This window comes from Zonotrichia albicollis, chromosome 13, assembly GCF_047830755.1.
Source record: "Zonotrichia albicollis isolate bZonAlb1 chromosome 13, bZonAlb1.hap1, whole genome shotgun sequence".
Taxonomy (NCBI): domain Eukaryota; kingdom Metazoa; phylum Chordata; class Aves; order Passeriformes; family Passerellidae; genus Zonotrichia; species Zonotrichia albicollis.
This window is the reverse complement of record NC_133831.1, coordinates 15,342,181-15,366,355: the sequence shown is the minus strand read 5'-3', so window position 1 is coordinate 15,366,355 and position 24,175 is coordinate 15,342,181. Positions and strand designations below refer to the sequence as shown.

Here is a 24,175-nt window from a genome sequence, read left to right as displayed (position 1 = left end):
CCCCTTTTGGAACACATTTCAGGGAAACTCTAAACCCCTAAGTTTGATCTCATCTGGCAACTGCATTGCTAAGGTGATAACACCAATTTTCTTATTACCCAAAGAAACTGGATCAAGTTTGGGAGTTCCTATATATAATGATTTGGGAGAAATTAAACAAAACCGGGAAAGTGAAATAGAAATTGAGAAAATCCAAAATTGTAAAAGCCAAGTTCAGATCCCAAAATCTGTGTTGAACAAAGTCATCTGGCTACAGGCAGTATTAAAAGAATTCAATTATTAGGGACATTCCAAACGAAATAAAAAGATTGGCATGTGTAAATAATCAAGATCAAACTCCTACACTTGATCCCAGTGGGTGGGAGAACTTAGAGATTTTCAGAAAATATGTATGGGAAAAAGTGGTTTTTCTCGCTGTGTGTGTACTTGAAGGATTGCTCTTTTTATTATGCTTATTTGTCTGTTTTAGTAAAACAGTATTGGCTGTACAAACCAATCTGGAAAAACCAAGAAAAGTAACAAGGTTAAGTAAGCATGATTACCACAGTGCACAAGAGATTTATAGTAGATTCAAAACAAAAAATTGTGAGTTGATGCGAGCTTAAGAATTTAAGCTCGATCAAAGAAAAAGAGGGGGGACTGTTATGAACAAAAATTCGGTCAATATTTTTTTTGTGAGAAAAAGTTACAAAAAGGCAGCCAGATCTGTCTCTGCCAGGGTTCTGTGTGCTTTGTTATTGTAATCACGGGTCATTGTAGCTTATCACCCCTTTTGTATTAGTAAAGGCCCTGGCTGGGGTGGGGTGATGGCCCTTCCCCAAGGCTGTGTTCTCTTCCCAGCATAGGGAAGACACCTCAGAGGGTGGGGGGGGTTATGCAAAGTGACTCCAGGACCAGCATGCTTTTGGGACCCCGACTCCAAAATGCAACGAGAAAACCCTAAAAACAACGAGCCACCTAAGAGTTGAGAGACTAAAGTGATGTCCGGATGTGAGGAGCCAAGTGCTGAGCCTGCAGAGATGCGGAGTCCCTCTCGCCCTGAGCAGAGAGTCGTCCGGACGCCGGGACCAGGGTAACCAGCGAGGCTCAGAGGTAACATCTGACGGGGACCTCACGCCCTAAAGCACCCACGAGGACTGGATCCCCCGGCTCTGCCCCTAGTGGACGGAGCTGTGCTTATCCTCCTCCTCTGAGTCGCCCTGGGAGACGCGACGGGGACTGCAGCCCTGCCGAGCCGCCCAATCCTGAGCTGATCACTTTTAATAAAGGCATTATAAAGGAGAAGAAGTCTCCTGGCCCTGTTTATTTCAAAACCCATGCTCTGGGGAGCAAAGGACCACAGGTTTCTCTTGATCTCGGAGCTCCAAATGTGACACACACAGCTAAAGACAAAAGATAAAATTAAGAGAGAACTTGTCAACACAACCCAGATTAATTTCTGCTCCAACATCTCTGCACCTGATTTCACTGAGGGGTGCCCCAGCTAAAACCACTCCAGAGCCAGGTTCCTCTTGCCTTGCTCAGAGGGAATATTGGAATATCTTGCCTCCTCTCACACAGGGCAATATGGAAATCTTGCATTTAAAAACCAAGTCATGGCTGCTACTGACCAGTCCATTTCCCTGGAAAACAGCCCCACAGATACTTACAATGTCTACCCTGAAGGCTACAGGGACGAGACATTCACTGAAGAGGGTAAAGCTTTGTGAAGCGGGTTGTAGAGCTGGGATCATGCCAAACTCTAACAGAGTTGGACTTGGGTAGATTTCATCCAGCCATCCAGTGCTCTGTAATTCTACTCCCTGTTCCAGGATGCAGGCAAGAAAGATTAGAAATCCACACAAAACAAACCACAGCAGGGAAATCTAAAAAACCTTAAACAGCTCAGCCCTGCTCAAGTTATTGCTTTAGGGACAGCTACCACATTCCAGCTGAAATGATGGGCTTTTGTGGGAAAAGAAAAAGAAAAATACAGGTTCACCTCCAAATTTAAAAGGATTAAGGTAAGAGAACCTTTCAAACTACAAATTATTGGCTCAAAGGTAAAAGCTTTGCAAGAAATCTCTAGTTTAGACCAGGCTGACAGTTAAACAACTGGCTATTCTGGTGGGGAGAAACCCTTCTCTTTAAGGTAAGCAGCCTGATAGTTGAAAGCAACTCTTTTGTCAAACTTCAGGCTCCCTGGCACAGCCTGCAATGCCTGTCCTTCCTGTTCACTGATTTACATGCAGTGCCACAATGGCCCAGGCTCAGATGTTTGGTGCCATCCAGGGAATTTGGCATCATCATTTCATTATGTTTTAATATCAGTTTAAATCCTTGCAACCACTCTTCAAATCCCAGCTTTCCTTTCTTTTACAGAAAGCTCAAGATTCCCAGAAGTCTTCTGACATCTTCTTTTGTGCTCAGAAAGATGACACTTCAAAACAGATGTTTCCAAATTTAACAGCATTTTAAAGATTAATTAACTAAGACTACCCTCAATTCCAGCTTAGATGAACTACCTTCTGTGTCAGACATTGAGATCACCACCTATGAGGCACGGGCTGTTTGTGCCACCCATCCCTCCTGCCCTTCTCCACAGCAGCCTGTGGCTGTTTTCCCTGGCAGAATCCCTGTCCCCTGTGCACCATTCCAGGAGCAGTTGCACACAGGCTCACATCTCCCCTTGCACTCACCCGTGGGTGTCTCGCATCCCCGAAAACACCGACAAGAACCTTGGTGCGATGCTCGCCCACTGTCTGCACTTCGATTATAACTGGGATCTCTGCAGTGCTGTAAGGCTGGACAATCCCACAGGGCTTGGGGCTGCTGTAGAGCACAGGAGAGTCCTCCTCCCGTTTCTGGAAGGGACAGAATGAAATGCAACTTCAGAGGGACCTCTGAAGAAACTTTAGCCTCCTTAACATCCACTGCAACAGCAACGTACACACATGTTTAAAACTCCTCAGGACAAAGGTAAAAGGCACAAACAAGCTGCAAGAATTGTAGGCGTAGCACTCCCAGGGGATCCTGCAAGGAGGCTGCCAGCACAGGCACTGGTGTCTGTGGATGCAGCAGCTTTTCACAACCCTCTAAGATCTCCCACAAGAAAACACCCTGAAGACTAGAACATAAACTGTTTCCTTAAACTGCATCCTAAAGTTTGCATTCAGGTAGGATCCTGTTCTCAGCAGATCTTTAAGACTGAATAGAAATCAGCAAGGTCTTATCCAAACCCTTTTTTCCCCTAATAATCTCCCCAATAATATTTGACAGGAGCAGGTGGATGTGATGCCAAACCTGGGGAATAAGCCCGTAGCAGCCAGGAAGGCTGGTGGAATTTGTAACAAAGAGCTTCCTCTCATACGGCACCTTCAGGAGGCACTCACGGTACGGCAGGACTATGGGGAACACATTCAGCTCAGGAACGAGACATCTGGGCAAAGAGATGACCCCAAGGGAATCAGAGATACTGAGAGAATGAAGAACATTTACCCCCAAAGATTGTGAAATGGAGCAGAACACATTGGTCATGAACAGAACCAGAGCCTGACTCTCAGCAGGCTGCCTGGTGTGTCCCAAACCAATGCACAGTGGCTACAACCAGCACAACTCCATCCCTTGCAGGAAGAAGGAGAGGGGGTCCTCAGGAAATTTGTTCCACCTCAAGCACCAACACCCAGGCCAATAAATGATATCATTCCTGGTCCCTTTAGAAAAGGGCCCAGGACCATGCTGGGCTGTGAGCAGAGGTGCTTTTCACCACAGGCTGCTGTCCAAGCACTGCTGTTCTCATGTCCAGCTGGCACAACATGAGGGCATTAACCAGCACTTCTCCTTGGGAGCTGCAGCCAGCAAAGCCTGGGCAAGGCAGTGCCTGGGGGAGGGAAAGGTACCTGGCTATGATGAACACTGATGCCACTTCCTTAGCAATACCCTCCAGGTCCACCAGCAATCTCCGTTTGAATCTTGTCACGGTGTTGGAACAGAGGGTCACCTGGTGGAAAAAAGAAAAGTAAATTCTTCCTTACAAAAGCTCATTACTCACATGTGATATCCTCCAGTTCTTGAGGGAGGATTTGGCCTTAATTCTTCTGCTGGTCCATGTGTAGAGAGCACAGTCTCAGAGTAGCAAAAGCCTTCTGGCAATACCAGATTTGTCAAACACACCTTGCTATCACAGCATAGGTCAGCTTCATTAAAACATTAGACTAAAGCTCTACAGACCACTGTATTCAAATTAAGGGGCCAATTTCTCATCTGACTACAATGACATAAATGCAGAGGAAATCTGACTTGAACACAGTGAGTTCAGCTTTACAGAAGGAGGCTGAGGGCAAAGTGTGGCCCAGCAGGTGCTGGGCAGTTCAGGGCTGCAGAGTGTTTTGTCTCCACTGGAGATCCGTGCAGTGAACACAAATCATTCTGCTCCCCAGGAGAGGAGAAATGAGACCAAGAAGAAAAGCTAACTGCTTTATCCAATGACATCTCCCTAATAGACACCTTCTGCCCTCCTCTTGCTCTGCCCATCTGCAATCAAAGAAATTGCTCTAAAAAACACAAGAATGGCTTCAGGACTTGACTATACGGTATTGATCTCAGTGTATGATTTTGGAAACAAAACAGTGCTCCCTGAGGAACATCCCAGGTAACCCAGCTAGCAGAGGCCTCCCAGCAGTGCAGATCTCTCACTCCCAGGATGCTCAAAGCTGGCACCAGAGCTAAAGCCCTCCCACACTCCAGTGAAGCTTCAGCCCTGGTGCTGAAGCGTCTGTGGCTGGATTCTTCCCATACCTTAATATGCTGGTGTCCCTGGGGGACGATGGTGCCTTGGCTGGGATTCATTGTGAACTCCCTTGGCTCCATACAGAATTGAATTCCCTTGTCCCAGGATGGGTCACCTTCTTTGTGTACTTGATCAAAGCTGCTCACAGCCGGCTGCATGCCATCCTCCGACATGCGGAGCTTGAACGTCACGGGCACCACGGAGTTGTTAGTGAGGCAAATGCTCTTGGTGCAAGGAAAGCCTAGGAAAGGACACAAATATCCATTTAGGCACTCATCATGGCATGACTCCTGGTGGGAATATCCTGCCAGGATGAAAGTGTGATTGAGTTTAGCTCTTTATTATCTGAACTACAGCTCACCAAGAAGCTGCATGAGGAATTAATTGTCACTTAGTTCCCTTTGACACTGACTGCAGACTGCAGCCTTGAAAATACCCACTCCTAGCCCTGCTGAACACTGCAAGCTTCTCTCTTTGTGATGGGGAGGAGCTCCCTCACCTGCCCCAAACCAGCACCAGTTCTCTCAGTGATGAGTGTGCACCCAGACTGAGCAATTACTCTGACAATTCAAGCTGTAAAATTCCCTGGTAAGTCTGCCAACACTCCCACCATTTTCAAGATACAGAAACAGTGAGTTGTCATTGAGAAGAAGCTACAGCAAAAGAAAATGAGGATGAAATCAGGAAGTAGAACATGATGCACTTAATGCAGTTTCTCTCTGCAGGACCCTTAAAGCGTCTCTTGGTTTGGGCCAAACAGACTGAGCACGTGACAGCTCAGAGCCCACTCAACTGGGGACAAACCCCAGCCTTGCTCTGAGATTAGCAATTAGGAACCAGGTCCCACCTCACCCAGCAAACAGGGACATCACAGCCATGCTGCTCTCTGTGATTGTGCCTGCAAGGGGATCCCCACTTTAGCTCTGAGATTTGCAGAGATACAGCCACTCATGGTGGGGATGTCGTGCAGAGCCCGGAGAGCAGCCACAGCCTGCTCTGCAGTGCACATCTGGCCGGGCTGGCCAGCTCTGTGGGGAGGAGACTTCTCCCCAGGCCTGCTCACCAAGAGTCACTGGAACACAGAGGGGAGAAAAAACAACTGCAGGTGCAGCCCAGAGCTTCTCTGTGCCTATCAACAGTGATCACTGCCAGCTCCAGCAGGGACTCCAGCAGGGAGGCAAGGGAGGCACAAAAGGACAAACCCAGATGTCAAAACCTCAAATGAGACTGAGGTCAGCACATGCAGACAAAAGCCAACAGCTGAAAAGAAGCAAACATACAACAGCCACCTTTCTATTCTGTGGTTCTATTCGATCTCACAATGGCAAAATGCCCCCTGAGGCAGCAGCAGCCCTGCAGTTCACAGCCTGAAGAGGCTGCTGTGGCACACCATGAGTGAGGGGTGCTTTTATGTTGGAAGGCACAGATCCCTGACACTGTGTCCCAGCCCAGGGAACACTCACCAAAGGAGATGTCCCCGAAGTCGAGCTCAGGGACATCGAACTGTAAATCCGGTCCAGTGACGCTGCCCCTGGATGGCGAGGACAGAGCAGGAAATGGCTCGGTTAAAGGCATTGCAAAGGTCCGGCTGTTGTGGCTTGGGGACACAAAACCTGGACTCAGGGCACCCTGGGTTCCCAACCAACACAGCCCCGTGTGCTCAGCACAGGGCCCTGGGCACAGGAGGCAGCTCAAGCCAAGTGGCAGCAGCCAACAGCCCGTGATGGGCAGGCAGGAGAAGCCCCCAGGGTGCTGGTGGTCCCATGAAGGATCCTGAACACACACCCCAACATGGCTCTGTGCCTCAGTTTCCCCAGCTGCAACGGGATGGACATCAAGATGTCCCCACAAACTTCTGTAAGCAGCCTTTCCAGCCACAGGTTCCCTGCTTTGCTACTTCTTAGCTGGAACTGCTGTTCCCATAGAGTTCCCTGAGTTCTACCCAGGGCACAGATGAATCCTAGAGGAAAGGACCAGCTTGTCAGCAGTGCACAGCTGGCACAGCCAAGAGCAATAGCTGCAACAACCAAACAAGGCTGTCCTGAATCTAGCACACCACCTCATCTGTCCTTGAACTCAGCAGACACACTCCAAAAGTCACCAACATCCACTGAAATCAGCACTTGAAGGTGCACAACATTCGCCAGTTGATTTCATGTATTGATGCCAATCAATGCCCACTCTGCCTTTTGGTTCAAAATCAAGGAGCAGTGAACTGTGCCTTGTGTTGTACTCACAGGACTGCCCCTGGCTCTGCTCTGCACATCTCAACAAGAGACAGCTGCCCTTGCTCAAGGAGAAAGCTGCTTATGCAGAAACATCCCATGACCAGTTTGGGGGAGGGACAGAGGAGAATCAATTATTTGATGGTGAAAGGTTCCCTCTTGATTTCCAAACTAAAAAGCAGCACTTTTCCTCCCAAAACAAAGCCAGCATCATTGCTTTTCCACTATGGCAGACGCACTCACCACTTTTCTCTTGCTAAGTAATAACTTCCTTGTTCCTTTTTGTCCATCTCCCTAATCTTATTGGTATAATCAAGCGCAGATTGTTTTCATTTCTTAACTGCCTTGAGCCAGTGCCTCCCAAGAGCAGCAGCCCAGCTCCAAACTGCAGAGCAGCTCTCCTGCTTCCACTGCATTATCCCAGCAGCACATGGCTCAGGCTGGCAGGGACAAGGCCTCACGCTGCTGTGGTGCTGAGCACTGAGCTCTGCCTCCCCTATGATCCGCCCTTCTCCCTTTGGCTGGGCCAGGATTGTCTCTTGCCATGGCACCAGCCCATGGGATGGTGCCCAAGTCCTTGGCACAGTTCCTGCTGCACAGTTCCTGACTCCCACATCAGCCCTTTGCTGGCTGTGCAAAGGAGGCACCAGAGCCCTCTGTGCACAGGAGCTGGGAGCACAGCTTGTCCCCACAGCATGGCTGGGAGAGGGGAGCTGAGGCTGCTGCTGCCCATCTGGCATGGATTATTAACAGGAGTTTTTACAAACACTGTTGCTGCTGCAGAATGACCCAGGCTGGCCCATCTCCAAAACCCTGGGGGCCTTGCTGGGTGTTCAGGTGGGACATCCCAGAGCAGCTGCTGCCCAAAGCTGATCCATCCCACTGCCTGCCATGGCCCAAGGCAGAGGGAGATCCCTGCAGGGAGGAGTCATTGCAGCTCCTGGGTACCAACAGGGCAGCAGGCAGCCTCACACTAAGGCAATGCCAGGATCACAGCAGAGATTCAGACCTCAGGCAACACCTTTTTTCTCTGCTCGACCCCAGGATGAGGCAGGTGGGGGATGTCCCAGAGACAGCTACAGATGTGCCCACCCAGCTCCCAGGGTCCTTACTTGATGGTCAGGATCACAGGTCTAGGAAATCCAGCCACACTGAACTGAAATTCTTTCTCAAAGCTCCCCAGCACGGTGGCATCAAAGGAGACCCGAACATTCTGGGTCCCACCTGCTGGAATGATGCCCTGCTCGGGCTTAAACTTGAAATGGAAGTCCACCTCTGTGGTTGAAGGGATATAGGTGAAAGGAGCATCAAGAGCTCCTTGGTTAATCAGGTTCACCTGCAGAAGCAAGAAAGCAAAATGGAAATACATGTGGAATCTTCCCTTCTTCTGAGTTATTGTCTAATAATGCAATGAACACCCAGAAAAGGCAGAAGATGCTTTGTGCTGCTGAATGGCAGAAGTCAAAAGATACAACAGGACAAGTTCTGCCTTTGGGTTTTCATGCAAAGCACTGGCAACTCCACAGAACTGCAGTCACCCTGGGCTTATCCCATGGACACAGAGCAGTGCCCCTCTGCTCAGCAGCACCAAGCTCATGGAGAGCTGGCCCTGAGAGCCCTGAGTGGGGTCATTGCAGCTGCGCAGTGAATCAGCCCAGAGCTGCTGCTGCCCCAGTGAGCACAGCTCCAACAGCACCATCTACTCATTCACCTTTTCCCATACCATGAAAACAATTCATTGAGAATGAGGCATCAGCATCAAAATGTACAGACAGCACCATCTTTTGGTAAGAAAACTCAGTGTGTCTTTCCCTTCCCCAGCCACGCTTTTGAAAGTGTCTGGCATGACATAGGGCCTCCTTTTCTACCTCTTTCAGTTGCTCTCTCATGATTTTTTTACAAACTTGATTTTTTTACAAAACTGGGGGTGAGGAAAATAGATAGAAAAATCCTTTCCTTTATCCCCAAGTGTTGTAGTGTGTTTTTATCACCCCAGTTCTCTGTCTGTTATGGTTTTGATATTGTTGTTTTTATCACCCCAGTTCTCTGTTTGTTATGGTTTTGCCATTTTTGTGACCTTGGCTGAACCCAAAACTGGCTTGCCTCAAGTTATCTCACTCCCCCCAGCCTGTCAATCCTTCCTACTCCCCGCTCAGCACCGAGTTTTTCCTGATTCATTCCCCAATCTCCTCCCCGGACTCCTGTCAGTCTCTCGGCCTTCTGTCCCCCCTTTCCAGAACCTTCCACCAGCGGCGTCGAGTGATTGGCCAGAGTTTGGGGCCCTCCCTCAGAGCGTTTTCTGATTTGTTGTTCCTCATGTCACTCTCCCCAGTTTCCACCCCCCCCCCCCCCCCCCCCCAGTTCTTCCCATTGGTTGCTCTCTAAGTCCCGCTCTTGTTTCCACTCCCATTTGTAAGCCAGCAGGAGCTCTGTCACACTTAGATTTCCCCTGAGAGGTGGAGCTTTTCCCAAGGTTCTGATAAACCTCAGACTGAACCCTACGGAGAGTTAGCTCTTTTTTTCTCCACCTTGGCCAGCCAATGCCTTCTCTGCTTTAGGGCTCACATTCCTGGCTGCCCTCCTGTACCCCCAGGCATGGGGGACTGTCCCCCATAGCCCACCATGTCAGGGCTGGCTGGGCAGTGACCGATGGTCACTGAGGACATGGTGACACCCAGGATGACTTTTCTCCTTCTAGAGCCAGAAATGCACCAAGGCTGAAGTGTGGTGAGGGACTGGTCAGCAAGGGAAAGAACTCCCAAACTCTTTGCAAGGGCCAGCACTGAGCCAGGAGGCTGGATGGCTTTCCTGTAACTTCCAGGAATAGGCAGGGACACTTGACTGGAAGCTGTTTGCAGTGGGCTGAAGCCCAAGGCAGCCAGTTTGTTGCAGCTGCTTCTGCAGAGCCCGGTCCAAAGGGGCCTTGTGTCTCGCACTGCCACAAAAGCCTCTGAACATGCAGCTTTTTGACGCAGTGTTGGTTTCATGTGCCAAGGGGTTGTTTTGCAGGAAGCCTCCCAGCTGATCCCTAAGGAAGGCTGCCCAAAAGCAGGGACTGGGGCTTCAGGAACAACAGACACACCTTTCTGACCTCCCCGGGTTTGAGCAGTACATCAAATATTCCCTGCTCACAAGTGCCCAGGTTGGCAGGAATTCCACAGCTCCACCAGGCTTGCTGCTGCTTCAGGAGCCATCAGGATCCATCCCAAGCCCTGCTGCTCACCTCATAGACATAGGGGGTGTTGATAAAAATGTTGCCAAAGTTCAGCGTAGGAGAGCTGAGTTCAACCAAAGGTCCTTGGCCTTCCCCTCTTAGGTACAGGGGCATCCTGCTCTCACGGCCTGGGGAGAGATGTCCATTTCAGTACAATCATTCCCTCTGTTCCACTGGATTTTCCAGGGTGCCTCAGTGCTTATCCCTGACTCTGAGCTGGATGCAGTCATGCTTCGAGCTACCTGGTCTAGGGGGAGGTGTCTCTGCCCATGGCAGGGGCCTTGGGACTAGATGATCTTTAAGGTCCACTCCACCCTTAACATACTGTGATTCTGTGGTTTCCTTCCTGTGCACCTAGAGGAGCTTTGAAATCCCTTCAGTGAAGGCACAAAGCTCATGAAGAGTTTGGCAATTACCAAACTACCTGGCCGAGGAGCACAGGCCTTTGTTGCCCAAGTGCTCCCCTTCTGCCACTCAGCACTGTGTTCTGTTTCCACAGACTGAGAGCTGCAAGGTGACAACTCCCACCCAGGGAGAGAAGCAGGGGCTGGCCAAGGGTGCTCCTTCTACCAACAGCCCGGGCTCAGTGGGGCTCAGCCACCTCTGCTCTGCTGCTGTCTGGGCACTGGGAGGTGATCCAGGCTCAGGGAGCCCATTTCTGACTCAGCTCCTACCACCTGATGATGGATCCATGGCAAATGGACCCATCCTGGAGGCCAGGGGCCTGCAGGGGCTGAGTGCTTGTTCACTAAAGCTGTTCTGCTCTGGAGCTCTCTGGCCTTTGAGGAAATGCTGGCAAAGCCATGGCATGAAACCTCTCCCTGCATTGCCTGGGCTGTTCTGAGCCCCGGCCTTGCACAGGAGACTCCCTGGAAGCTGCAGGGCCAGTGGGAATGTGCCAGAACTGCCCTGCTGACCAGGGACTCTTCCCAGCAGTTCCATGGGAGCCCAGTGGGCTCAGGCTGGCACCATGGCTTCACTGAGAGGGAGAGAAGCAGGGCAAAGGAGCTGCACCTGAGATGTTGCAGTAAGCCACACTTCCATACTCCAGTGCTTCCAGGGGTTTGAAGGTCACCTTGATTTCAGCCGAACAATTGGGCCCAATTTCTCCCTCCTACAACAGAAAGAGACAGCAAAACATTGCTCTTCTGTGAAGAAATGGCTACATGACTGAGGTCACATAGACATTTGCTTGTTAGTTGACCGGGGGCTGGGAAAGTACTGAACACAGCTACTTTGAGCTTTTGCAACTGCAAGATAGTGTGTCCTTGGGCGTAGCTGGGTATGATAACAAGTAGACAGAAAGACCTGGGAAAAGAGAATGTAAGCCTGAAAGAATGAAGAAGAGTTGGTGGTATAGCTTAACCAATAGGTTGCTTGGCTTGCAGAATATTCATGAAGCTTATTACTTGTGTGTATAAAAGTTTGATGCTTTTGCTAAATAAACAGAGTTTGCTGATCTCATATTGCATGTCTGAGTCTTCCCGCACCCGACACTCTTCAAACTTGACATTTCTTGTTTCCAACCACAGGCCTGTAAGCCTTGATTGAGAGCATCAGTGATGAGTGAACAACACAGGAGCCAAGGAAAGCCTCCCAACCCAGCTCAACACAGAAGCTCTCAATGCTCAGCTGATGTAACTTCCACTGTGCACTGGTGGCTCTTGGCCTTAGATGGGCCATAGGAGTAACCAAGAAGAGAACATGATCTCCTTCCTTGAAATACAGATATTAGTTAAACTGTTTTGAAAGAAAGAGAGGTTGGGATTACTCTGGGCTTCACTCCAAGATAAGAAGGGATTTTGCTCTGTGCAGACACCAGGCATTCATCATCTCTCCCAATGCCAGTACTCAGAATCAGGGCTCTGGTTGATGGGAGCACATGGCAGTTTGCTTGCATCACCAGAAAAGGAAGAGGTTTTCTGTCCCTGTGTGCAGGAGAACTCCAAAGGCCCATTTCAGCCTTCCACCCTTGTGTCCAGGCTCACAGATGGCACTGGAAGGGACACTCAGAAATAGTGCAAGGCATGGTTACAGGAGGGGATTGGCATTTCTGTCATTAACCTTGGGCTGAATTTGGCCTCCTTTTGCCAGGGAACCATTGCAAGCTTCAGGTCAGTGTGTGAGCTGGCAGTGCTCCAGCAGCCTCTACTGAGCCCCACGTGTGGGGAGAGCCCCTGCCTACAGGAACTGCTCCCTGGGACACTGACAGGACACGCAGGCTGGGCCTTGAGCTCCAGCCTGGCAGCAGAGCTGGGCTTTGTCAGGCTCCCAGCCCTGCCTCGAGCCTGCAGGGCACAAATGCTTTGAGCAGGGAGCTCTGCAGCCGCTCCAGAAACTCCATGTGCTCCCTGCCAGCACATGGGGCCAGCTGAGGATCTGCCCAGTGACTGCAGCCAGGGAAAGGGTGCTTGGGAGGAGGAAGAGGAAGAGGAGGAGGAAGAGGAAGAAAATGAGGTTCTCAGCTGTCACTTACCATTGGCTCAATGAAAAAAATGTCGCTGGAGAAGAGCAGGGGATCTTCTTGCACCTTTGCCTTTTTCTCCTGGACCCTGCTTCTCAGGAGGGTAGTGTGATCTTCAGAAAAGCCCTGCTCCTTCTCTACTTCTTTCTCCTCCATGAAGTTTTCCAGCCAGTCCTCATCTGAGGGGTGCAGGAAAAGACTCTGCCTGCAGCCACAGGGAGAGACAAGGCCAGCAGATGGTTTCATGAGCCACATATTTGCAGGGAGAAGTGGGAGTGCAGGAGAGCAAAGCACTTGGGGAGGAGCAGCAGCGGCTCCCCAGCAAAGGCTGAGCCCAAGCCACGAGGGTCCCACATGGATCACAGGATAACTTGCTGTTCATTGGCACAGCAGGGAGTTTCAGCCCACACTTGCAAGCTCAGGAGAGGTTTCCAAAGACAGCATCCCTCCAGAGAAACCTCCTGGCTCAAAGCCTCTGCCAAAACTGAGGCAGAATCCACCGACCACCTCAGCTGGCTTTTCCTCCCACTGAGCTGCTCGGGGGATGCAGATAAAGGTCACAGAGCACCCACTGCAGCACTTCCCTGGGAATGGGAGATGTTGCCAGGTCACGTAGGAAGAAGATTAGAGAGACAAGAGCCCAATTAGAACCTGAGGAAATCTAGTCATTGGAATCAACCTTTCCTTCCCAAAATGCCATTCCTGGTTGGAGTATAAATGGAACTGGAATGCTGAGTGCTGAGCTTCTGAAACCCAGGGACACACACCCTAGTGCCAGGGATGGTTTACTTGGCCTAAACCATTCAAAAGCACCAACACCCCCATGAGGCCACACATTAGTTTCAGTCTTGGGCCATATATATATATATATATATATCTCACTGAAATGTATCTTCCAAACCAACCTCCTCTTCTCTTCGTTCTCATCTTCCTCAGTAGGAAGAGCCTTCCATTGGAAGTGTGCTGTGATGTTACTCTTGTTTTCGATGAACATGGTTGTCTGGTGTGACTTGGTGATGAAAGTCTTGCCAGCCTCCACGGAATTTGTGCTCAACACAATATCCAGCTCTACAGCATCTCCATGGAGCTTTATCTGGATACTTTCTTCATCTGGAACAAAGCAAAGGGGAGTCTTTGCTCAGCTCACTGGCTGATGGAAGTACAAAGAACAGAACAAACCACTGGGCACTGAAGAAAGTGTCCCAGTTTTTATCTGAATGAGGAGTTCTTTGGATCAGTCCATTTGTCACATCCTGACAGCTCTGTGTGTAGAGTGTGAGGATGTCCTGGGCAGCTACTTAAACCCCTTATTTCTGAGTGTGTTTGTAGAGATTTGGCCCCAAGGTGACAGTATGGACAGTGAGACTGGTCAGTGTGCTCTGGCCACCCACCCAGATCACTGGGATTTCTGCATCCAAGTCCTTCAGGTGACAGGGCTGAGGAGCCCTGTTCAGTCCTGCCTTGCCCAGGGTCTCCCTGGGCATCTCACGAGACTCCTGTCTCTCCTGATCCCTTGGATCCCTTGTTGCTGACCAGCAAATATGCCTGGAGGCAGGTGGGCAGCAAAAGGAGGCCCAGAGGAACAAGTGAAGTGACAGCCCACAGCAGGAGGGGACACAGGTCAGGAAACACAACCAGCCTGGCTCTGCAATATGACAAACCACTCTAAAATGAACACCATGAAAATCATCATCATCTCCCTGTCCAAACCCACAGCCACATCAGTCTTGAAATAATTTTATTTTGTTTTGATCTCAAAAACCAAGTTGAACCATTGCACATCAAAAAAAAAAAAGGTACAAAGGAAAGATTAATAAATACAGAGCAGCTTCTACATCAAGACTGGATGGGATTCCTCAGTCTAGAAATCAAATGGGAGATAGATGTGAGAGGTTTGTAACAACATGAACAGCCTAGGAAATGGGCACAGGGAAAAATTTGTCTTGATTTGTCACCAAACAGGAACTTGAGGGCCTGAAAATGTTATTAGACAGAAACTACATATATGTGTAAGGGCCACATAGAAAAAGTATGTGTTACAAGCCAGTGGAGAAGCAGCATATGGGATAGAGGTGTCCAAGAAATCCACTGCATTGGAGAGAGTCTGATGGAGACTTTACACACAGCACTGCCCAGGAATAAAATAAAACTTCACCAGGCATAGCCACATGGTAGTGGAGCATCAGGGATCCTCCTTCCTCCACTCAGCAACTCCTGGCAAAACAGGAGTCAAAAATCTTTGCCCGTTAGAGGGAATCCACTTTCTCAAGCCCCTGAACACCAAGGAGTTTTCAGTTTTCTTTGGGGTAAAGCTGAACAGGGGAGGCACCTCTAGAGGGAATGCAGGGGGAGGGACAACAGGGAGCCATGGTGGAGAACTGTCCTGTGCCCATGCAGGGCCCAGCACTCACCTGGGTTGCAGCACACTACCAGGGACCCATAATAGTCCCCGTTGGTCAGCGCGTGAAATCTCACTGTCACCCGCATGGCGTCACCAGCGCCCAGAATTCCTGACGTCGGCACCACAGAGAAAGGACTGCAAGACAAAGAGAGGGGTCAGGGCTGGGGGGACACCTGGCCATGAGATTCCTTCTGCACTGCAGCTCCCTTGGGCAAGCAGGGAGCAAACCAAGCACAGGCAGCAGAAGGCAGAACAGACAGGGTTACAAAAAGCCACTGAGCCACTGTGAGGAGATCCAGCTCTCACAAGATCCTGGTATTATAGGTTGTGGTGGGGAATCAATCACCGACTAGTAAGTCCAAATAAAATGTAATTTATTAATTGCTAGAGCAAGAGCAATAATAGGCAAAGTCAGCACTGGGTGAAATCGACAAAAGGCTCGCACCCACCCGGGAGCACTGGGCGTGGCCGCGGAGTCACCGCTCCACCAACGGCCCACCCCCTTCTGGTGTTTTGCGGGGTTTATATATAGTCCTGTTTTTGGTTCACGTGTCTTCAAGGTAGTACTCTGCATATGCTCCTCCTGTTGCTAGGTGGTCTGAAGATGAAGGCCAGTATTTTTCCTTATTTGGTAGGTTTGTCTGATTCCTGGAATTTTGAGCTCAATCTGTTGAGTTCCTGGAATCTTAAGTTTACTGAGCAGATAAGCTAATACTGTGCTATCAATCATAGCAAGCCCACCACCCATGTCAACAGTTTACTAAGCAGATAAACAAATGTTGTGAAACCCATTGTCTTTGGTTTCACCTTATCTTTTTAAGTCTGGAAATTTGCTAGGCAAACAAATGGATGTGGTGCAACAGTCTTACTGGAATAACTTCGTGAGCTTTGATGAACAAACTTAAAGTTATAACCCATTACACTGGGGGTAAAATGACCTCATCTCCCCCATACTCTGCATCCAACTCTCTGCAGGGAGACTCAAGGGTCCCACTGCCAGCAATCCCATCAGAGAATGGTTTGTTAAGAGCACAGAGAGGGTTCAGAGCTATCTGCGTGCACAACTTGACACTGACTGCCTCAGGAATTTCTCTTTTCCTGCTGCCTATGAACCTCATCTCAGGAGATGCAAATGTTAGGGCACTACCTGTCCTGGGATATTACAGCCTAGGAATCAGACAGGGAGAAGGAACTTTTCCTTGAAGACCAAGGAATAGTTACAGTTGAATTTGCAGTGTGGTTCTTTGGTTTATTTTGCCTTGAAAACATTCTGATTTAGCCTAAAATGGGCACATTTTATCAGCATTTCAATGAAAGCTGCTCTAAGAAAAGGAGCAGTCAAAACCCTGAAAGAGTGCAAATGCAGATAAGAGTAAGAGAGTGACATGGAAAGCCAAAAGGACAATGCCATTTACAGTTTGAAGGAAACCATCCCAGCTAAATGAAGCACCATTAGCAGGAGCACATCAAGGAAGCAGAACAGGAGGTTTCTGTGTATTTACCAGTGATGCAGGCTGGTAATGTTTGCTTGGCCCAGCAGAGAAACTGTGTTCAACATGTTGGAAACGTTAATGCAAATGTGTTGGTGATCTTTGGATTTAACAGGAGCAATCAGGATTGGTCACCAGGTAAAGAGCTCTTGCCTGACAAGCACAAGACTCTGTGCTTTGATGCTCAGGGACAGCTCAAGGGAAATGTGCTCCTGCCCAGCAGCTGCTGGGCTTTGTGCTCTTCTACAGCCCCACTGAGGAAACAAAAGTTCCTGGCCTTGGTGCTTTGCTGGCCTTGGTGCTTTGCTGGTGGTCAATCTGTCACTTAAAAGTGTGTTCTGGGCAGTTTGGTGATGAATGCATCACACACAAAAATAAAGAGAACATCTGGCAAGCTGAGCTTTTTTCATGTCACTTGCTTCAGGTTCAGCTCATGAAGGACCTCTTGCTGCAATGATGGGCTGAGCTGTTCCCATTCCCACTGGTGAGAACATCACTGGCTGATGGAGAAGTGCTGGAGAATTTTGCTCAGACATGGCTTGAAGGAAAAAAGGCCATGAAAATATACAGCTGATGGAAAAGTAAAAGGCAGCTGTAAGCAGCAGTTCCCAAGCCTATTTCCCAGGCACGTTTTTATAAACAGCAGAGTTCTCAGGCAGTTCTATCTTTGGCTGTTTTGGAAAAGCAAAAGTAGGTTTTGAGAACCTTTCAGGGTGAGAACACAAATCTTGGTTTCAAAAACAAACCACAGGTATTGAAAACAAAAGGAGGGATTAATGTTTTAATCTGTAACCTATAATGAGCGCGGGTTTTGCAATATGTATGAGCTTAATTAACACTGTTATAAAAAGTGACTGATGGAATCAATAAATTGGAGTTCAATGCTGATCAATTAGGATGGGTCGACTCCCTTCACTTCAATAGAGAAGCCTTGGGCCAGCAATGTTCATGTGCTGGACGTGAGACTTTGGAGGGAGGGAAGGAAAGACAAGGCCCCAGCAGCCCCAGAGCCAGATGGGTGCACATGCTCTTGCATCTGCCCGGGGCTGACACCAGCACTGCTGCAGGTCCCTGCTGGGGCTGGGGGGATCAGTGCCTGCTGGGGGCAAGGCACAGGATTATTAATCTTATTCTTTTGCCAGAAATTCCACCAGAACAGAGAAGCTGCCAGTTAAGGGAATCCATGGCCACACTTCAGCAGTACATTCCATTCCATTCCATTCCCACTGCTGCCCCATGTTACATATTCCTGCCCTCTGATGGCAGGATGGGAATAACACTCCTCAGGGTGACTTCAGGGCTTGCCTGCTCACTTCCAGCCAGGGCTGCAGGACAGCAGCTCTGATGCTCTGGTTCCTTTTGCTGCTCTTTCCCAACTCTGCCATCACCCAAAGGTGATATCCTTTGCACAAGGACAGATGAGCTGCCTCACCTCTGGGTGCTCAGCTGGTAATGAGCTGTCCGGTTACCGACATTGCGAACCAGCAGGGTCTTCTGGGTGCTGTGCTTGACTGGACACTTGAAGAAGTCTACCTGTGCAGGGAAGTCTAAGATAGCTCGAGCACCGATGGCCTCAATTGGCACAACTATCTTCTCCTTGGCAGTGATGCAGGTGAGCTCATGGGAATAATTCTGCAGGAAAAGAAACTGGCTCAGGACAGGGCATTTAGTGCCATCCCCATGACAGAAGAAAAACCATTTCCTGTAACTCATCCATGGCATCAATTTACCTATTCCACCCTAAAAGGAGCACTGAGTTCCACTACTAAGTCACATTTTAAAGGCATCAGTGCACTTTGCAAAAGCTATCCCAGTGGCATTAAGCTCTTGTGTCACTTGGGTCATACAGAGAACTGCCCTAGGCCACCATAATTCTCACTCACAAATTTTAATGATGTTAAATAATTCCTAAGTACCTTCTAAGGAACATGGCACTAGGGAACACAGGACATTGCTCTTTAGGTTTCTATATTCCCACTGTCTGAGAATCGGACAAAGTGTTAAACTGACTCTAAGCAGCAAAAGGAAGATGAGAAAACAGCTGCACTCAAAGAGATCCTGCACCTCTGGCCTGGTGCAGAAACATCAGTTGGCTCAGAACTCCCCTCTAACTTTACCTCTCCAGCCAAGTCAGGAGAAGAACAGTGCTAAGAGGTTGCAGGATGCTGTTGGAAAGAGCCTCTCTTTGTTTGCCTGCAAGGCTTCCTCCCTCCCATGCCATGTCCTAAACCCTTCTGTATGAACAAGCCTCCAGATGCCAGCACTGAGATCAGACTTGCCAGGGCCTCAGCACTGCTGTTCAAACCTCCATGCAGAAGCACCTTTGGCACAGAATGGGTGCCAGCTGACAGAGCAAGCACAGTGCCAGGCATGAAGACAGAGCCCCAGCAGTGTCACTGCCACGGGCTCTGGGCCCACAGCTCTGCCTGCAGGTGTTGTACCTGCCCTACACCAGCTCCTTCAGGCAGGTGTCCAGGTCCCCTGCAGCTCAGCAACCTGCTGCTGACCAAGGGCACCCAGAGCCCAGTGTGCCTGTGCCAGGCCGGGCTCACGGGCACAGCACGTCCTCTGCCCTGGCCCTGCAGCTGTGCCAGGCTCACTTTTGCTCTGAGACAGCACAGCTGCAAGGCTGGAGAACAGAGGGGTGAAAAAGCACCATCTTTGCTCCAGCCCAGGGCGAGGCAGGGAGGCTGTTGGCATCCAGGAAGGAGGAAAGCTCTCTGACCTCTTTGTCCCTCAAGTGTTTTCCATAATAATGAAACCCCTTCCACTGTACCTAGAGATGGCCGAACATCTGTCAACACCTGTCATTTTCATCCTGTTCCCTGTGCATCTTCCCTTGGCAATGCTCAGGAATGTGCAGGGAGGAGAAGCAGAGCCTGTCAGGCCTGGCTGCAGTGCCTGCCAGCAGTGCCAAGGTGTGACTGGCTGCTGCAGGCTGCCTGCGGAGGCCTGGAGCCAGAGTGCAGGGCAAACAATGGCTGTGGAGATCATTGTGTGCTTTGGCCCCTCCAGCCTCACCTTGTTCTCATCGGGGGTGAAGCGGATGCGCACAGGGGCAGAGGCGCCCGGTGGCACGATGTGGTACACATCACTGGGGCATGCCAGCTGGAAATAGGGGCTGCTCTCCATGGAGACCTTCACCATCCGAGCAATCTGCAGCAAAGACAGGAAATTATGACTTTGCCACTTGTGGAAACAGGACGAGAGGAGCCCTGTCTGTGCCCTGGTGACATCCCTCCTTGGCCCCTTTCCCAAAGCACTTTCAGCTGTGCAGGCACAGGCACATCATTCACAAGGGTGAGCTTGAATCCCTCCTGTCTGGCTCCAGCACTGTGGCCTGGGGCAGTTGGGCAGTGCCTGGTGGGAAGGAAGGGCCAAGCAGGTCAGCACCAGCAGGATGGAGACAGAGCACCTGAGCCAAGTCATCTGCATGTTCCACAAGGCCAGAAAACCTGCTGGCTTCTGCCTGCACACAGCCATGCAGTCATGTTCCAGGGGGGAATGTGCTACCTGAAAGCAAAACATCAAATTGTCCTGGGGGAAGGAAAAAATTCCCTTCTAGCGGATCTGGTTTGGGTAGGGACATTCTGGGGATAGAGTCATGCAGGCAGAGCAGCAAGAGAGGAGACCAAACCATTGTGGCCTTCCTGGGAATAAAAGTAAACCTGAAAAGCAAAAGAAGGAACACAGCAAGACAATCCCTTAAACAAGGAGATGGCAAAGAGAATTTAAATGGGCAGTAGAGCAGCAAGGAAGAATCCTAAAACCATGAGAGCAATCAGCTTGCCAAAAGTGATGGAAACACACACAGGCTGTGCCTGTTGACTGTGGGCTTCAAAGGCATTTTCTGCCTGGAGAAACATGACCAGCACTGACTGACAGTGTGGGACCAGTATGAAAAGCCAGTCTTGGCTCTCCAGGGCTTCTTGCTGCCTGTGCAGGCAAGCTGGGCTGCTGGGCATTCCTGCCAGGTTCTGCCCTCTGGGATTCACAAGATGAAGTCCTGAAATGCCATATCTGATGGGGAAACCTGAAACAAGCTCCATTTTGGGGGAACTGGTGACACCTGGAGAGGCGAGAGAGAGCAGGGAGAGGTTCAGCTGCTGGGAGGAAGGTTCATGAAGGATCCCTTACACTGATCCCCAATGAAGCCCAGACGCTGGGTGAGCATATCTGCCCAGGACACACACTGAGCCACAATTGTGGCTCACCCACCTCTGCTCTGAGCTGATCGAGAGCTGCTGGGCCACACAGAGCAGGCTCAAGCCAAGCTGTTCTTTCAGCATGGGTGAGAGCCCTGTATATCTGGCAGCTTGCAAAATCTAACATCCCATCAGGGTCCAACACATTGTTCCAACCCAAAGCAGTAATGAAAATTGTTTTGCTAAATCTGAAGTGATTCCTGCAGATCCTTGCCCTTGAAAGGCCAGCGCTGCCACTGTGGAGAGAATCCTGTGACCCCAAGCATTTGATGGTGACCACACCAAAGTAAGAGGTGGCTCCTTCAGCAGGAGGATGGCAAATTGCAATTTTGTGTCTTTGTGTCCCCAGCCTTTCCCCCATGGTTTTAGCAACGGCAGCTACACTCCAGCACAGCCCAGCAGCTTCAGCAGAGGTCAGTTGTGTTGGCTTAGTGCAGATCAGGACTCCCAGTCCACCACTGCCAGCAGTTTGCAATAACAACAGGACCTGGACACTGAGGTATTTTGCTGGAGGCGAGCCTGTCACAAGTACACACCCTCTTCAAACTTCATGTGAAACAGAAAGGAAAAGAGCAGGAAAAGGCTACCTTTCGACAAGTCTCACTCATGTCTACAGACGGGCCACTTCTGGGCAGAAAATTCCGCCCAGTGCTGGCCTCCTGCTTTCTGTTGACCAACTTCTCCCTCTGGAACTTAGAGGGAAGCAGCTGAAAGGCAAAAAAAAAAAAAAAAACAAAACAAAAAAAAAAGGGCAAGAATGTCAGAGATGTGCTTGTTCAGAAAGGCTTTCCTTGAACAAGCGGCACTGATGAATGATTTGTGATCACAGCCACTAGCACAGTTCTGGAAGCCCTGGAAGTTTCCTGCTGAAATACTTAGCACCAATAAATTAATAATACAGAGTACAGTACACATACTCCAGCCACACATGGCTGTGTCCCATGAGTCTCTCTGTGATTTGATGGGACATGGTTGGGGATCTCTGCTCTTTGGGCATTTGTTTCCTTTTACTTTTCATTGGATTGAGGCAGTGACCTTTTCAGAGAGTGGAGAGGAGCTCTCAGAACTGCCCAAACTCCATCCCTGCACAACACTCAAAACTGACAGCCAGGAGATAGCACTGCTGGCTGAGTCCAAGAGAAGCAAGCAAGAAAAGCTGTACCAAGAGTGAGGTGCACAGGAATGTGTCCAAGTTTTAGCTCTCTCTGTCAATTAGCATTGGTTTTCTCTGTGTGGGCTGACAGAGCCCTGGACAGAAGAAAACAGAGGGATCTCCTTGGCAGAGGCTCAGCAGTGGGGCATCTTCAGCCAAGTGAGCTGTAGACAGCAAGGGACCTTTGTGGCCCTGGCTCCATCCAGCGCTGCCTGCAGGGCTGCATCTGTGCCCACCCAGGAGCTGGGAGAGAACAGCTGCCTTGGCAGCTCTTCCAGCTGGGACCAGCCGTGGCTCTCAAGGCTTTGGGCAGAGTTTGAGCTTTCCCCCTCACGTGCTCGGGTGCCCAAGGGCAGGATGGTCAGAGCAGCACAGGTGAGTGCCCAGCCTGACAGAAGGAATTGCTGTGGCAAAGGGGAAGGAAGAAGCCCATGCTGAGGGCTTCAGCTGTCCATTGGTTTCACTTGGCTCTGCTGGCACAGCCAGGCAAGGCGCTGGGCTGTCCCTGACACACCCACAGTGCTCCCTACTGCACCAGGACAGCCCCAGCAACAGGAGCACGGCACAAAGGGCTGGGGAGGGGCTCTGCAGCTTCAGAGCACTGCTGGACAACAGGGGCAGGGAGAGCAGGGCCAGCAGGGCAGTTTCCAGCCTTAACACAGCCCCAGGGGCTACTCACAGTATTAGGCTTCAGTCCTTCCCTAAGCAAAAGTCGAGATGTTGGTGTCCTTCCCGGGAATCCAGATTCCATTGTGAAGAGAGGATCTCACAGCACTCGCTCACATAGAGCACGGTTGTACGAACAGTTCGCTTGGCGAGTCGACGGGTGCCGCCGCTTGAACGAGCAGCCAGAGCCGGCTCCGGGCACTGAGGCCGCACGGGCGGCCCAGACTCTGCGGCCGCGTTTGCGGTAACCGGGCAACGGCGGCACCGAGCGGGGGCGGGCAGGGATAGCCGGGCAGGGATGGGCCGGGGCGGTGGGCGCGTCTCAGTCCCGCCTCGCTGCCCCCTCGGTTCCCTTAATTCCGCCCTCTATCTGCCTGTGTCCCCGCTCAGTCCCCGCCTGTTCCAGCCCTGGTGCCCCCTCGGTCCCCGCGCACAGCGGGCTGGGTTCGCTCCCGGGCCCGGAGGCGGCGCTCGATGTCGCCAGAGCCTCGGCCCCAGCTCCGGGCTGCTCCTCCACCACGGGAAAAGCCCAGGGTCTCTGCAGTTTGTGTTCAGCGACAGTACAAACGGCAATCAGCGAGCTGCAGGTCCTGGGCACTGACATGTAGCTTCTCATTCTTCTTAGGGACGCTCAAGTAGCAAGAGTAATTTCCTGGTGTAATGCTGCGCCTGCTTTGCTCTCGTCCTGGTTCTTACCTCGCAATAGAAAATGAGTAATTAATTCTAGTAGGTGTACTTGCATTTGGGCAGCATTAGACCCACAACATTCCAACATCTACACTTAATTTGTGTTTCTGCCTGGTTTCCAACTGAAACTGCTGCACTCTGCCGCGAGTTACACAACAAAATCCCAGCTTCTTGAAAACCAAAACTAAAATGTGTGAAATTGTTCTAATTACATTCATAACTTAAGAAAAAAATGAGTATTGCATTTGTCACCATCCAAAACTTGTAGAAAATGAAAAGATAAATTAATTACTCCGAACCAATTCAGTTCTCACTACGAAATGTTCATCTAGTGGGACTCTACCGTGAATTAAGATATGTTATCTTAACTTTCCTACAGCCAGGGAGTTTATTTTCTCTCTTCACCTAATATATCAAGACTTCATCCTCAAGCAAAGAAAAAAGAAATCAAACTCCAGAACAGTAGCAGATTACATGAAAAAAAATCACAGTAAGATACTCAAGCACATTTCATTTAATAGTTAAACTTCAAGAGCATTTTAATATGCATTTTCATAGCTACCCTCTTCATGAAATCTGAGTGGGAAGACAGAAGTGTGGAAGGAATCAGGGAGGATTTAGGAATACTGAAAACCAAGAAAAAATACAAAGAAGAAGAAAACCTGTTTGGAACATTTCAAAATTACATGTCACCAATGACATTCTGCTGTGAAATGATGACATCTTAATATCTTCATTTAAGGGACCCTGACTTGAAATATTTATATAACACATGAAACAGGACTCTTGGTAACAATGAGAACTGTCAAGTACTGAAAATAGTGAGCATTGCCATGCAATTTTTTCCTGTCAAGCTCAAATCCTTTCCTTCAGAGCTGGGGAGGAAGTATCAGCTCTCATGC

At 49.9% G+C, this 24,175-nt stretch overlaps 1 protein-coding gene across 12 annotated transcripts in view; it reads right to left on the bottom strand.

Annotated features, from left to right (window-relative positions):
• LOC106630510 (hydrocephalus-inducing protein homolog) overlaps nt 1-22,993 on the bottom strand; it is a 71,512-nt gene extending 48,519 nt beyond the window's left edge. For 4 of the 12 annotated variants that reach the window (XM_074551096.1, XM_074551095.1, XM_074551091.1 and 1 more), the window contains exons 1-15: nt 22,600-22,984; nt 19,584-19,718; nt 17,995-18,194; nt 15,083-15,207; nt 13,577-13,781; nt 12,684-12,876; nt 11,222-11,321; nt 10,217-10,335; nt 8,106-8,329; nt 6,232-6,299; nt 4,777-5,009; nt 3,879-3,979; nt 3,283-3,418; nt 2,679-2,843; nt 1,650-1,802 (exon numbers count right to left, since the gene is read on the bottom strand). In XM_074551096.1, the coding sequence (XP_074407197.1) occupies nt 1,650-1,802; nt 2,679-2,843; nt 3,283-3,418; nt 3,879-3,979; nt 4,777-5,009; nt 6,232-6,299; nt 8,106-8,329; nt 10,217-10,335; nt 11,222-11,321; nt 12,684-12,876; nt 13,577-13,781; nt 15,083-15,207; nt 17,995-18,194; nt 19,584-19,718; nt 22,600-22,671 (2,229 nt within the window). In that variant the 5' untranslated portion in view covers nt 22,672-22,984. Of the gene's footprint in view, nt 1-1,649; nt 1,803-2,678; nt 2,844-3,282; nt 3,419-3,878; nt 3,980-4,776; nt 5,010-6,231; nt 6,300-8,105; nt 8,330-10,216; nt 10,336-11,221; nt 11,322-12,683; nt 12,877-13,576; nt 13,782-15,082; nt 15,208-17,994; nt 18,195-19,583; nt 19,719-22,599 lie in introns of those variants that run through there. The other 8 variants (XR_012582467.1, XM_074551099.1, XM_074551097.1 and 5 more) reach the window with 8 other exon arrangements.
• Between the last annotated feature and the right edge of the window lie 1,182 nt (nt 22,994-24,175).